The sequence below is a fragment of the Anastrepha ludens genome, chromosome X, assembly GCF_028408465.1.
Source record: "Anastrepha ludens isolate Willacy chromosome X, idAnaLude1.1, whole genome shotgun sequence".
Lineage (NCBI taxonomy): Eukaryota > Metazoa > Arthropoda > Insecta > Diptera > Tephritidae > Anastrepha > Anastrepha ludens.
In genome coordinates, this window is record NC_071503.1 from 55,456,442 (window position 1) to 55,472,928 (window position 16,487).

At 36.3% G+C, this 16,487-nt stretch overlaps 2 protein-coding genes across 2 annotated transcripts; both read right to left on the reverse strand.

Moving 5' to 3' along the window:
• Positions 1–5,806: 5,806 nt before the first annotated feature.
• Positions 5,807–6,436, reverse strand: LOC128870093 (uncharacterized). Its single transcript, XM_054112691.1, has one exon. It carries the CDS (start codon positions 6,434–6,436, stop codon positions 5,807–5,809), a length of 630 nt encoding a protein of 209 aa, XP_053968666.1.
• A 6,240-nt stretch (positions 6,437–12,676) lies between these two features.
• Positions 12,677–13,306, reverse strand: LOC128870094 (uncharacterized). The gene has a single exon (XM_054112693.1). The coding sequence runs from the start codon at positions 13,304–13,306 to the stop codon at positions 12,677–12,679; it is 630 nt and encodes a 209-aa protein (XP_053968668.1).
• Between the last annotated feature and the right edge of the window lie 3,181 nt (positions 13,307–16,487).

The following is a 16,487-nucleotide window of genomic DNA, read 5'->3' on the forward strand; positions in this document are numbered from 1 at the left end:
TTTGAAGAACGAAATCTAACTTTGCGTTCCATTCACGACCACTTTGTTTTAGACCATATAAAGATTTTTTTAATTTCAATACTTGCTTGGGATGTTTTGTATCCACGAAGCATTCTGGTTGTTGCATATAAACGTCATCATGCAATTCACTGTTTAAATATGCTGACGACACATCCATCTGATGAAGATACAAATTATGTTCCACTGCTAATGCGATTACCATTTGAATATTTGCATATCTTACTACCGGAGAAAATGTCTCTGAATAATTTATGCCGTACCTTTGACTGCAGCCCTTGGCCACCAAACGCGCTTTAAATTGTTTTATATCACCGAGCTTATCACGTTTAATCGTGTACACCCACTTGCACCCTACCACCTTTTGACCATGTGGCAAATCAGTAAGTGTCCATGTGTCATTTTTAACGAGTGCTGTATACTCCTTCTCCATCGCAGCTTTCCATTCGCTACAATGATTACTATTAAACGCTTCTTCGGCACTGTTTGGTATTACCTCTAAATCTTCGTGTACTAAATTAAGTTCATTATATTGTTTTCGTGGACGTCCTCTGGCCCCAGTTCGCAATAATCTGGGCCTACCACAACCACGACTAGTCACCACTGAGTCTTCAGCAATATTCACATCATCAATGTCTTGAACCGCCTCTTCATGATCACTACTCATCACTTCAGTACCTGCTATTTCATCATCGTGATTATGTTGTAATTTGTATGATTTTTGTATCAGACTCTTCACTAACTTGGGCCTTTTCGATGAATACTACATCACGACTGACAATAACTTTTTTGTTTTTCTCATCATATAAACGATAGCCTTTACAATTATCCGAATAACCGATCATAATGTATTCTTTACCTTTTGCGCGAAATTTATTTGATTGTCTTTTATCGAGTGCCACTGCTGAGGAACCGAAAACTTTAAAATGCGATACACTAGGCTTCGTGCCTGTCCACAATTCATAAGGCGTTTTACTCACAAGTATTTTTGAAACCGTACGATTACGAATATAAGCAGCTGTCTTTATTGCCTCCGCCCAAAAATACTCGCCAAGCTTCGCATGCTCTAGCATTGACCTAGCCATTTCTACTAGTGTCCTATTTGCTCGTTCTGCCACACCGTTCTGCTGTGGAGTATAGGGCACCGTTAGTTGTCTCACTATACCATTGTGCTTTAAATATGAATCAAACACATTCGATATGTATTCCCGGCCATTATTGCTTCTAAGTTTTTTGATTTTACAGCCGGTTTGCTTTTCTGCCATTGCTTTGTATTCTTTGAAAGCATCAAAAACACAGTCTTTACTTTTCAAAAAATATACGCACATGTAGCGAGACTTATCATCAATAAAAGTAGCAAAATATCGAGAACCTCCAATTGATGTGCTTTTTATTGGACCACAAACGTCGCTATGCACAACAGAAAGCAACTCTTTTGCACGCGTTTGTGAGACTTGATCAAAGGGTTTCACAATCAATTTGGTTTTCGCGCATGTCACACACACAATTTCGTTCGGTACCTTACCGAGATGTAACCCAAACACTGATTGATCATTTGCCATTTGTTTCAGGCAATTAAAATTTACGTGTCCGTACCGATTATGCCACTTGAATGCATTGTTTTCAGCGTCTTTTGCTGCCACTACACTCAAACATGTATTCCCGTTACGCTTATATACAAAGAGCCCGTTATTGTTCGACGCTCTGAACAACACATTGTTTTTGTTGTTTTTTATTTCAACAAAACCACCCTTAAATGTCACTGAATGTCCGTTTTCTATTGCTTTGCTAACGGATACAAAATTCCACTGCAAGACTGGCACATGTAACACATTTTTTAATGTGATCATTGTGCCGTCGACGTCGACGTCGCCACGACCTACTGCGTCTATACACTGTCCACCAGCTAGCCATATTTTTTCACACACACTTACATAGTTCTTAAACAAACCGCGGTCGCAACACAAATGCGAAGTGGCGCCACTGTCGACGCACCATGTTTGCGTAGCAGATTCATTTGTATTTGGGGTTTTTACATTCATCATAAAGCAAGAGCGTTCAACATTGTTGCTTTCTTGCTTACACTCACTCTTTTTCGGCTGTTTACATGTAGATGCGAAATGTCCACGCCGACCACAATTGAAACACTTGAAATTTTTACCGTTCTGACTGTACTTGCCGCTATGCGATATACCGTTTGCAACGCTTGCTCCTTTTCTGTTCTGAAAACTTCCAGACGAACATGTCTTTGCATGCATCAACGCTTCTGTACTTTTTTCGTACTTTTCTGTACTGGCACTTTGCCGCGCTCCTTCTTCTAGCAATTTTATTTTTAATGCATTGAATGATGGTAATGCGTCTCGCGTTTCCATGGCAACTACAAAATTTTCAAATTGCGATGGTAGACTTGACAACAAAATTATAACTAGCATTTCTTCGGGAATTTCGACATCTATTTCTGCAAGACCTTCCCGAATCGCACAAAAATCATTTAAATGGTTTGCTACAGGAGCCCCTTCAGACATATTGAGATGCAATAACTTTTTAAACAACAAAATTTTTCGCGCCGGCCCTTTTGGTTGATGAGTTTCACGGAATTTATTCCATGCTGCCATTGCACACGTTAAATGTTTAACATGGTTTATTTGCGACGGTTTAACACATAATAAAATTGAAGCCAATGCTTTTTCATTTTTCGTATCAAACGCCACTTTTTCCGCAATTGACATAGTCTCTAATTTTGCCTCACGGCCACACACTACTCCCCAAAGATCAGTGTGTACTAGGACACTTTTCATTTGAACCGACCACGACGTGTAATTGGAATCGTCCAATTTTTCGATTTGAAAAAACCCACTCATTTTGCTTATGCTCTAATACACCGACGAATAGTATAATTATGCTTTCAGTTTTTTTTTTTTCAAATAATTTGTCTCTGTAACTTTAAATATCGACGCACAATATTTAACACAATGATGTGCAAGCAAAGCGTTCGCGCAAGTCTATTTCACAATTTTGAAATTAATGCCGACACACAGCAATGCACTGGTCCCATAACCTGTTGGTTTGATTTATTGAAATAGACTGAAAAACATAAGCAAGCGCGTATATGAATTCAGGAATGTATACAGGAATGAATACAGGAAGAGAAAAAAGAGATGAGGATAATCAAATAGTGATGGGAAGTGTTGCCACATTTATATATTTCCAACAAGATCAAAAATACATTGTGTTAATAAATTAAACTACAGGGTGGCTGATGAATTTTGCTACATTAAGAAATTCAAATAACTTTTTTTTTAGTGTATGGAATTCATTTATTTTTTTTTCAAGTTGAAGGTCATTAAATTTTATTAAATGTAGCTTAACTAGATATAAAAATAATTGAATTTAAATGCCCCCCATGCTCGTTGACACAAGTGCGGCATCTTAGTAAAAAGTTGTTCATTGCTGCTTTGAGAGTTGCGACAGAAAAAAGCCGCAATTGTTGCCCGAATGGATTGTTTTAGTTCATCCAAATTTGTTGGCTTTGATTTATAAACTTCTTGTTTACATAAACCCCACAAGAAAAAGTCAGGTGCAGTAAGGTCAGGCGACCTGGGGGGCCAACGAAATTCGGAGTTTCTTGAAATCAGTTTATTGGGAAATTTTCGTCGCAACTCTGTCATAACAGTCTGGGCTATGTGAGACGTTGCCCCATCTTGTTGAAACCACACAGAGTTGAAAGGAATTCTCTTTCGGCGTAGTTCTGTATAGAAAAATTCTTTCAGCATTTTCAAATAACGGTCTCCAGTAACCGTAACGGTGTGACCATTTTCTTCAAAAAAATAAGGCCCGACAATACAGCGTGAAGAAACCGCACACCACACTGTCACGCGAAGAGGATGCAATTCCGTCTCGTGGAGTATCTGTGGGTTAGAAGTACTCCATATTCGACAATTTTGTTTGTTCACATTGCCGTTTAAATCGAAATGGGCCTCATCAGACATGAAAAGGCAGTTTAACATGTTTTGGTCTTCTTCCACCATTTGCAGGATCTTCTGGCAAAATTCCAAGCGAATCGGCAAGTCTGCTGCATTCAGTTTGTTAGCCATTTGAATTTTGTAGGGAAATAAGTCTAAATCTTTGTGCATTATTGTTTGCAAAGACTGTCGGCTGACACCAAGTTGAGCAGATAAGCTTCTTGTTGAAACCCTTAGATTGCTTTGTATAGCTGCAGCTACAGCAGCGATCGTTTCCTCCGTCCGAACTGGTGGGTTTCGATGATAAGGCCTTCTTGCGACTGTTCCTTGCTCAGCAAAATTATTCACCAGTCTCATTATGGTCCATCTGCTCGGGGGATCGCCGCCAAACATCCGCCTGTACTCTCTCTGTACCAAAACTACGGACTCCAGTGCGTGATAGCGGCGGACTATCCAAATTCTTGTTTGCGTGTCCCAGTTATCCATTTTAATAAATTTTAAAGATCAATCTGCAAATTAAAACAAAAATGGAACAGAGAACTTAAAAAGAAAAAAAGTTATTCAATTTTTTTTTTGGTAGCGGCTTTCATCAGCCACCCTGTATAAAAAAGAATTTGATTTAAAGACAGATGAAATAGATAGTCAACTGTCAGAAAAATGTACAAAAGGATTTACAGCTAGATTTGTTAAAATTATAAAAACACATCTTACTAGAGATAAGTCTCAATGTCTTGCTGGATCATTTACTCCATTTACTAATAGAAATTGTGTTAATATTAAAAATATTGATAATAAATGCATTTTATATTGTATCTTATACTCTATTCATCAAGATGAAATAACCAAAGATCCTCAAAAACCAACAAATATAAAAAATATCTGGAAGATTTAGAAAATGATGATAAATTTAAAAACTTAAATTTAAATTTTCCATTTATAATTATTGAGGAAAATGTTAAAAAATTTGAAGATTATTTCAATACTATAATGAATTTTTATCATTTTGATTCAGAAGAAAATGATACAACTGAACGAATTCAATTACAGTATAAAAGTAATTCTTTTGGTTCTTTAGTTATTGGATTAATTAGAAAACATATTAATATTTTATATATAGAAGAAAATATTACTAAAGAAAATTACAAGTCTCAATTTGTATTAATTAAAAATTTATCTGGTAAAATTCACGGATATGATAAGCATCTACATATTTGTAATAAATGTTTTAAAAAATGTAAATCAATGAATGACTTGGAAGAACATATAAAAATATTATATGTTACACATTAAAAGACGATAATGATATAGTTCAAAATATAGAGTTACCTAAAGAAGGTGAAGATATTTTAATATATATATCTAATGGAGCAGAACTATTTTATCCATATACTTTATATGCTGATTTTGAATGTACTTTGAAAAAAATTAATAAAAGAAAATCTGATAATTGTGAAACAATATTACTTCATTAACATATTCCAAATAGTTATGGTACGAGTATTTATAACACTTATTCTAAACAATTTATTTCAAAGAATGATTCTAATAAAAAAAGGATTGTTAAAATCATTCTTTGATGATTTATTGGAATATACTAAAGAATATAATAAAGTAAGAAAAATAAATAATACAATATTATAATTCAAGATAAAGAATCTGTTGGTTTGATTTATTGAAATAGACTGAAAACATAAGCAAGCGCGTTTATGAATTCAGGAATGAATACAGGAAGTGAAAAAAGAGATGAGGATAATAAAATAGTGATGGGAAGTGTTGCCACATTTATATATTTCCAGCACTTCTTCTCAACACTTTACATAAACATACTAAAATATTCCCATCTCTTTAGAGAATTTTACATGCTTTGATTTATGTAAATTTTTCGTTAACATATCTGACATCATATTATTTGTTGAAATATAACTTAAATCTATTTCCTTGTTGCTGTACATCTGCCGGATATGATGAAATTTGATGTCGATATGCTTGCTTCTTGCATGATAAGTTGGACTCTTTACTAAACTTTGCGAACTCAGATTGTCGTTGTTGATTACTGTTGGTCCACTCTGCCCAAAACCCATTTCTTTTAAAAGTTTGTTAATATATGCGGCCTCTTTCGCCGCAGCGGATAATGCGAGATATTCAGTCTCTGTACTACTTAGAGCTACGACGCTCTGTTTCTTGGATTCCCAAGAAAATACTCCACCAGCTAATACAAAAGCATAGCCTGAGTATGACTTACGGTCACTAGGGTCACTACCCCAGTCAGCATCTGCAAAACCTTCAATAGCTTTATTTGATTTCATATAGTTCAGCTTCCAGTTGACTGTCTTTTTTAAATATCGTAACACATGTTTCACTCCTGCTTCGTGCTCTACATGCGGATCAGTATTGCGCTGCGATAATTTACTCACGGAATGTAGAATATCTGGACGAGTTGAGATTGCTAAATACATTAGCGCACCTACTATTGATTGATATGCAGTTTTATCAATTTTCTAGCACGATTCTTTTTCACAATGCACGCTGAACCCTGCATCCAAGGGAGTTGCGACGTCTCTGCAATCTTCCATGTTGTAATCCTTAAGCAATTTTAAAATGTATTGCTTTTGACACAACGTTATACCACCAGTTTCGCCATCACGCTCAATTTCCATGCCCAGGAAATGTGTTAGCTGCCCAAATTTATTTGATATGCCAGTTTTAATTTAAATTAGTTCTTGCTTGCTCGAACTTCCGATCATTAAATCATCCACATATACCGCAATCAGGCTTTTAATACTTTTTGAATTTCTGGTATAAATGCACGGCTCACTAGGACATGGCGTGAATCCCATATTTTGAAGAACGAAATCTAACTTTGCGTTCCATTCACGACCACTTTGTTTTAGACCATATAAAGATTTTTTGTAATTTCAATACTTGTTTGGGATGTTTTGTATCCACGAAGCATTTTGGTTGTTGCATATAAACGTCATCATGCAATTCACTGTTTAAATATGCTGACGACACATCCATCTGATGAAGATACAAATTATGTTCCACTGCTAATGCGATTACCATTTGAATATTTGCATATCTTACTACCGGAGAAAATGTCTCTGAATAATTTATGCCGTACCTTTGACTGCAGCCCTTGGCCACCAAACGCGCTTTAAATTGTTTTATATCACCGAGCTTATCACGTTTAATCGTGTACACCCACTTGCACCCTACCACCTTTTGACCATGTGGCAAATCAGTAAGTGTCCATGTGTCATTTTTAACGAGTGCTGTATACTCCTTCTCCATCACAGCTTTCCATTCGCTACAATGATTACTATTAAACGCTTCTTCGGCACTGTTTGGTATTACCTCTAAATCTTCGTGTACTAAATTAAGTTCATTATATTGTTTTCGTGGACGTCCTCTGGCCCCAGTTCGCAATAATCTGGGCCTACCACGAGCACGACTAGTCACCACTAAGTCTTCAGCAATATTCACTTCATCAATGTCTTGAACCGCCTCTTCATGATCACTACTCATCACTTCAGTACCTGCTATTTCATCATCGTGATTATGTTGTAATTGCACTGCGTTAGTAGGCAATATAACGTCTTCTAATTCACTTTCATCGAAATCGACGATTTTTGTATCAGACTCTTCACTAACTTGAGCCTTTTCGATGAATACTACATCACGACTCACAATAACTTTTTTGTTTTTCTCATCATATAAACGATAGCCTCTACAATTATCCGAATAACCGATCATAATATATTCTTTACCTTTTGCGCGAAATTTATTTAATTTTCTTTTATCGAGTGCCACTGCTGAGGAACCGAAAACTTTAAAATGCGATACACTAGGCTTCGTGCCTGTCCACAATTCATGAGGCGTTTTACTCACAAGTATTTTTGAAACCGTACGATTACGAATGTAAGCAGCTGTTTATATTGCCTCCGCCCAAAAATACTCGCGAAGCTTCGCATGCCCTAGCATTGACCTAGCCATTTCTACTAGTGTCCTATTTGCACGTTCTGCCACACCGTTCTGCTGTGGAGTATAGGGCACCGTTAGTTGTCTCACTATACCATTGTGCTTTAAATATGAATCAAACACATTTGATATGTATTCCCGGCCATTATCACTTCTAAGTTTTTTGATTTTACACCCAGTTTGCTTTTCTGCCATTGCTTTGTATTCTTTGAAAGCATCAAAAACACAGTCTTTACTTTTCAAAAAATATACGCACATGTAGCGAGACTTATCATCAATAAAAGTAGCAAAATATCGAGAACCTCCAATTGATGTGCTTTTTATTGGACCACAAACGTCGCTATGCACAACAGAAAGCAACTCTTTTGCACGCGTTTGTGAGACTTGATCAAAGGGTTTCACAATCAATTTGGTTTTCGCGCATGTCACACACACAATTTCGTTCGGTACCTTACCGAGATGTAACCCAAACACTGATTGATCATTTGCCATTTGTTTCAGGCAATTAAAATTTACGTGTCCGTACCGATTATGCCACTTGAATGCATTGTTTTCAGCGTCTTTTGCTGCCACTACACTCAAACATGTATTCCCGTTACGCTTATATACAAAGAGCCCGTTATTGTTCGACGCTCTGAACAACACATTGTTTTTGTTGTTTTTTATTTCAACAAAACCACCCTTAAATGTCACTGAATGTCCGTTTTCTATTGCTTTGCTAACGGATACAAAATTCCACTGCAAGACTGGCACATGTAACACATTTTTTAATGTGATCATTGTGCCGTCGACGTCGACGTCGCCACGACCTACTGCGTCTATACACTGTCCACCAGCTAGCCATATTTTTTCACACACACTTACATAGTTCTTAAACAAACCGCGGTCGCAACACAAATGCGAAGTGGCGCCACTGTCGACGCACCATGTTTGCGTAGCAGATTCATTTGTATTTGGGGTTTTTACATTCATCATAAAGCAAGAGCGTTCAACATTGTTGCTTTCTTGCTTACACTCACTCTTTTTCGGCTGTTTACATGTAGATGCGAAATGTCCACGCCGACCACAATTGAAACACTTGAAATTTTTACCGTTCTGACTGTACTTGCCGCTATGCGATATACCGTTTGCAACGCTTGCTCCTTTTCTGTTCTGAAAACTTCCAGACGAACATGTCTTTGCATGCATCAACGCTTCTGTACTTTTTTCGTACTTTTCTGTACTGGCACTTTGCCGCGCTCCTTCTTCTAGCAATTTTATTTTTAATGCATTGAATGATGGTAATGCGTCTCGCGTTTCCATGGCAACTACAAAATTTTCAAATTGCGATGGTAGACTTGACAACAAAATTATAACTAGCATTTCTTCGGGAATTTCGACATCTATTTCTGCAAGACCTTCCCGAATCGCACAAAAATCATTTAAATGGTTTGCTACAGGAGCCCCTTCAGACATATTGAGATGCAATAACTTTTTAAACAACAAAATTTTTCGCGCCGGCCCTTTTGGTTGATGAGTTTCACGGAATTTATTCCATGCTGCCATTGCACACGTTAAATGTTTAACATGGTTTATTTGCGACGGTTTAACACATAATAAAATTGAAGCCAATGCTTTTTCATTTTTCGTATCAAACGCCACTTTTTCCGCAATTGACATAGTCTCTAATTTTGCCTCACGGCCACACACTACTCCCCAAAGATCAGTGTGTACTAGGACACTTTTCATTTGAACCGACCACGACGTGTAATTGGAATCGTCCAATTTTTCGATTTGAAAAAACCCACTCATTTTGCTTATGCTCTAATACACCGACGAATAGTATAATTATGCTTTCAGTTTTTTTTTTTTCAAATAATTTGTCTCTGTAACTTTAAATATCGACGCACAATATTTAACACAATGATGTGCAAGCAAAGCGTTCGCGCAAGTCTATTTCACAATTTTCAAATTAATGCCGACACACAGCAATGCACTGGTCCCATAACCTGTTGGTTTGATTTATTGAAATAGACTGAAAAACATAAGCAAGCGCGTATATGAATTCAGGAATGTATACAGGAATGAATACAGGAAGAGAAAAAAGAGATGAGGATAATCAAATAGTGATGGGAAGTGTTGCCACATTTATATATTTCCAACAAGATCAAAAATACATTGTGTTAATAAATTAAACTACAGGGTGGCTGATGAATTTTGCTACATTAAGAAATTCAAATAACTTTTTTTTTAGTGTATGGAATTCATTTATTTTTTTTTCAAGTTGAAGGTCATTAAATTTTATTAAATGTAGCTTAACTAGATATAAAAATAATTGAATTTAAATGCCCCCCATGCTCGTTGACACAAGTGCGGCATCTTAGTAAAAAGTTGTTCATTGCTGCTTTGAGAGTTGCGACAGAAAAAAGCCGCAATTGTTGCCCGAATGGATTGTTTTAGTTCATCCAAATTTGTTGGCTTTGATTTATAAACTTCTTGTTTACATAAACCCCACAAGAAAAAGTCAGGTGCAGTAAGGTCAGGCGACCTGGGGGGCCAACGAAATTCGGAGTTTCTTGAAATCAGTTTATTGGGAAATTTTCGTCGCAACTCTGTCATAACAGTCTGGGCTATGTGAGACGTTGCCCCATCTTGTTGAAACCACACAGAGTTGAAAGGAATTCTCTTTCGGCGTAGTTCTGTATAGAAAAATTCTTTCAGCATTTTCAAATAACGGTCTCCAGTAACCGTAACGGTGTGACCATTTTCTTCAAAAAAATAAGGCCCGACAATACAGCGTGAAGAAACCGCACACCACACTGTCACGCGAAGAGGATGCAATTCCGTCTCGTGGAGTATCTGTGGGTTAGAAGTACTCCATATTCGACAATTTTGTTTGTTCACATTGCCGTTTAAATCGAAATGGGCCTCATCAGACATGAAAAGGCAGTTTAACATGTTTTGGTCTTCTTCCACCATTTGCAGGATCTTCTGGCAAAATTCCAAGCGAATCGGCAAGTCTGCTGCATTCAGTTTGTTAGCCATTTGAATTTTGTAGGGAAATAAGTCTAAATCTTTGTGCATTATTGTTTGCAAAGACTGTCGGCTGACACCAAGTTGAGCAGATAAGCTTCTTGTTGAAACCCTTAGATTGCTTTGTATAGCTGCAGCTACAGCAGCGATCGTTTCCTCCGTCCGAACTGGTGGGTTTCGATGATAAGGCCTTCTTGCGACTGTTCCTTGCTCAGCAAAATTATTCACCAGTCTCATTATGGTCCATCTGCTCGGGGGATCGCCGCCAAACATCCGCCTGTACTCTCTCTGTACCAAAACTACGGACTCCAGTGCGTGATAGCGGCGGACTATCCAAATTCTTGTTTGCGTGTCCCAGTTATCCATTTTAATAAATTTTAAAGATCAATCTGCAAATTAAAACAAAAATGGAACAGAGAACTTAAAAAGAAAAAAAGTTATTCAATTTTTTTTTTGGTAGCGGCTTTCATCAGCCACCCTGTATAAAAAAGAATTTGATTTAAAGACAGATGAAATAGATAGTCAACTGTCAGAAAAATGTACAAAAGGATTTACAGCTAGATTTGTTAAAATTATAAAAACACATCTTACTAGAGATAAGTCTCAATGTCTTGCTGGATCATTTACTCCATTTACTAATAGAAATTGTGTTAATATTAAAAATATTGATAATAAATGCATTTTATATTGTATCTTATACTCTATTCATCAAGATGAAATAACCAAAGATCCTCAAAAACCAACAAATATAAAAAATATCTGGAAGATTTAGAAAATGATGATAAATTTAAAAACTTAAATTTAAATTTTCCATTTATAATTATTGAGGAAAATGTTAAAAAATTTGAAGATTATTTCAATACTATAATGAATTTTTATCATTTTGATTCAGAAGAAAATGATACAACTGAACGAATTCAATTACAGTATAAAAGTAATTCTTTTGGTTCTTTAGTTATTGGATTAATTAGAAAACATATTAATATTTTATATATAGAAGAAAATATTACTAAAGAAAATTACAAGTCTCAATTTGTATTAATTAAAAATTTATCTGGTAAAATTCACGGATATGATAAGCATCTACATATTTGTAATAAATGTTTTAAAAAATGTAAATCAATGAATGACTTGGAAGAACATATAAAAATATTATATGTTACACATTAAAAGACGATAATGATATAGTTCAAAATATAGAGTTACCTAAAGAAGGTGAAAATATTTTAATATATATATCTAATGGAGCAGAACTATTTTATCCATATACTTTATATGCTGATTTTGAATGTACTTTGAAAAAAATTAATAAAAGAAAATCTGATAATTGTGAAACAATATTACTTCATTAACATATTCCAAATAGTTATGGTACGAGTATTTATAACACTTATTCTAAACAATTTATTTCAAAGAATGATTCTAATAAAAAAAGGATTGTTAAAATCATTCTTTGATGATTTATTGGAATATACTAAAGAATATAATAAAGTAAGAAAAATAAATAATACAATATTATAATTCAAGATAAAGAATCTGTTGGTTTGATTTATTGAAATAGACTGAAAACATAAGCAAGCGCGTTTATGAATTCAGGAATGAATACAGGAAGTGAAAAAAGAGATGAGGATAATAAAATAGTGATGGGAAGTGTTGCCACATTTATATATTTCCAGCACTTCTTCTCAACACTTTACATAAACATACTAAAATATTCCCATCTCTTTAGAGAATTTTACATGCTTTGATTTATGTAAATTTTTCGTTAACATATCTGACATCATATTATTTGTTGAAATATAACTTAAATCTATTTCCTTGTTGCTGTACATCTGCCGGATATGATGAAATTTGATGTCGATATGCTTGCTTCTTGCATGATAAGTTGGACTCTTTACTAAACTTTGCGAACTCAGATTGTCGTTGTTGATTACTGTTGGTCCACTCTGCCCAAAACCCATTTCTTTTAAAAGTTTGTTAATATATGCGGCCTCTTTCGCCGCAGCGGATAATGCGAGATATTCAGTCTCTGTACTACTTAGAGCTACGACGCTCTGTTTCTTGGATTCCCAAGAAAATACTCCACCAGCTAATACAAAAGCATAGCCTGAGTATGACTTACGGTCACTAGGGTCACTACCCCAGTCAGCATCTGCAAAACCTTCAATAGCTTTATTTGATTTCATATAGTTCAGCTTCCAGTTGACTGTCTTTTTTAAATATCGTAACACATGTTTCACTCCTGCTTCGTGCTCTACATGCGGATCAGTATTGCGCTGCGATAATTTACTCACGGAATGTAGAATATCTGGACGAGTTGAGATTGCTAAATACATTAGCGCACCTACTATTGATTGATATGCAGTTTTATCAATTTTCTAGCACGATTCTTTTTCACAATGCACGCTGAACCCTGCATCCAAGGGAGTTGCGACGTCTCTGCAATCTTCCATGTTGTAATCCTTAAGCAATTTTAAAATGTATTGCTTTTGACACAACGTTATACCACCAGTTTCGCCATCACGCTCAATTTCCATGCCCAGGAAATGTGTTAGCTGCCCAAATTTATTTGATATGCCAGTTTTAATTTAAATTAGTTCTTGCTTGCTCGAACTTCCGATCATTAAATCATCCACATATACCGCAATCAGGCTTTTAATACTTTTTGAATTTCTGGTATAAATGCACGGCTCACTAGGACATGGCGTGAATCCCATATTTTGAAGAACGAAATCTAACTTTGCGTTCCATTCACGACCACTTTGTTTTAGACCATATAAAGATTTTTTGTAATTTCAATACTTGTTTGGGATGTTTTGTATCCACGAAGCATTTTGGTTGTTGCATATAAACGTCATCATGCAATTCACTGTTTAAATATGCTGACGACACATCCATCTGATGAAGATACAAATTATGTTCCACTGCTAATGCGATTACCATTTGAATATTTGCATATCTTACTACCGGAGAAAATGTCTCTGAATAATTTATGCCGTACCTTTGACTGCAGCCCTTGGCCACCAAACGCGCTTTAAATTGTTTTATATCACCGAGCTTATCACGTTTAATCGTGTACACCCACTTGCACCCTACCACCTTTTGACCATGTGGCAAATCAGTAAGTGTCCATGTGTCATTTTTAACGAGTGCTGTATACTCCTTCTCCATCACAGCTTTCCATTCGCTACAATGATTACTATTAAACGCTTCTTCGGCACTGTTTGGTATTACCTCTAAATCTTCGTGTACTAAATTAAGTTCATTATATTGTTTTCGTGGACGTCCTCTGGCCCCAGTTCGCAATAATCTGGGCCTACCACGAGCACGACTAGTCACCACTAAGTCTTCAGCAATATTCACTTCATCAATGTCTTGAACCGCCTCTTCATGATCACTACTCATCACTTCAGTACCTGCTATTTCATCATCGTGATTATGTTGTAATTGCACTGCGTTAGTAGGCAATATAACGTCTTCTAATTCACTTTCATCGAAATCGACGATTTTTGTATCAGACTCTTCACTAACTTGAGCCTTTTCGATGAATACTACATCACGACTCACAATAACTTTTTTGTTTTTCTCATCATATAAACGATAGCCTCTACAATTATCCGAATAACCGATCATAATATATTCTTTACCTTTTGCGCGAAATTTATTTAATTTTCTTTTATCGAGTGCCACTGCTGAGGAACCGAAAACTTTAAAATGCGATACACTAGGCTTCGTGCCTGTCCACAATTCATGAGGCGTTTTACTCACAAGTATTTTTGAAACCGTACGATTACGAATGTAAGCAGCTGTTTATATTGCCTCCGCCCAAAAATACTCGCGAAGCTTCGCATGCCCTAGCATTGACCTAGCCATTTCTACTAGTGTCCTATTTGCACGTTCTGCCACACCGTTCTGCTGTGGAGTATAGGGCACCGTTAGTTGTCTCACTATACCATTGTGCTTTAAATATGAATCAAACACATTTGATATGTATTCCCGGCCATTATCACTTCTAAGTTTTTTGATTTTACACCCAGTTTGCTTTTCTGCCATTGCTTTGTATTCTTTGAAAGCATCAAAAACACAGTCTTTACTTTTCAAAAAATATACGCACATGTAGCGAGACTTATCATCAATAAAAGTAGCAAAATATCGAGAACCTCCAATTGATGTGCTTTTTATTGGACCACAAACGTCGCTATGCACAACAGAAAGCAACTCTTTTGCACGCGTTTGTGAGACTTGATCAAAGGGTTTCACAATCAATTTGGTTTTCGCGCATGTCACACACACAATTTCGTTCGGTACCTTACCGAGATGTAACCCAAACACTGATTGATCATTTGCCATTTGTTTCAGGCAATTAAAATTTACGTGTCCGTACCGATTATGCCACTTGAATGCATTGTTTTCAGCGTCTTTTGCTGCCACTACACTCAAACATGTATTCCCGTTACGCTTATATACAAAGAGCCCGTTATTGTTCGATGCTCTGAACAACACATTGTTTTTGTTGTTTTTTATTTCAACAAAACCACCCTTAAATGTCACTGAATGTCCGTTTTCTATTGCTTTGCTAACGGATACAAAATTCCACTGCAAGACTGGCACATGTAACACATTTTTTAATGTGATCATTGTGCCGTCGACGTCGACGTCGCCACGACCTACTGCGTCTATACACTGTCTACCAGCTAGCCATATTTTTTCACACACACTTACATAGTTCTTAAACAAACCGCGGTCGCAACACAAATGCGAAGTGGCGCCACTGTCGACGCACCATGTTTGCGTAGCAGATTCATTTGTATTTGGGGTTTTTACATTCATCATAAAGCAAGAGCGTTCAACATTGTTGCTTTCTTGCTTACACTCACTCTTTTTCGGCTGTTTACATGTAGATGCGAAATGTCCACGCCGACCACAATTGAAACACTTGAAATTTTTACCGTTCTGACTGTACTTGCCGCTATGCGATATACCGTTTGCAACGCTTGCTTCTGTTCTGAAAACTTCCAGACGAACATGTCTTTGCATGCATCAACGCTTCTGTACTTTTTTCGTACTTTTCTGTACTGGCACTTTGCCGCGCTCCTTCTTCTAGCAATTTTATTTTTAATGCATTGAATGATGGTAATGCGTCTCGCGTTTCCATGGCAACTACAAAATTTTCAAATTGCGATGGTAGACTTGACAACAAAATTATAACTAGCATTTCTTCGGGAATTTCGACATCTATTTCTGCAAGACCTTCCCGAATCGCACAAAAATCGTTTAAATGGTTTGCTACAGGAGCCCCTTCAGACATATTGAGATGCAATAACTTTTTAAACAACAAAATTTTTCGCGCCGGCCCTTTTGGTTGATGAGTTTCACGGAATTTATTCCATGCTGCCATTGCACACGTTAAATGTTTAACATGGTTTATTTGCGACGGTTTAATACATAATAAAATTGAAGCCAATGCTTTTTCATTTTTCGTATCAAACGCCACTTTTTCCGCAATTGACATAGTCT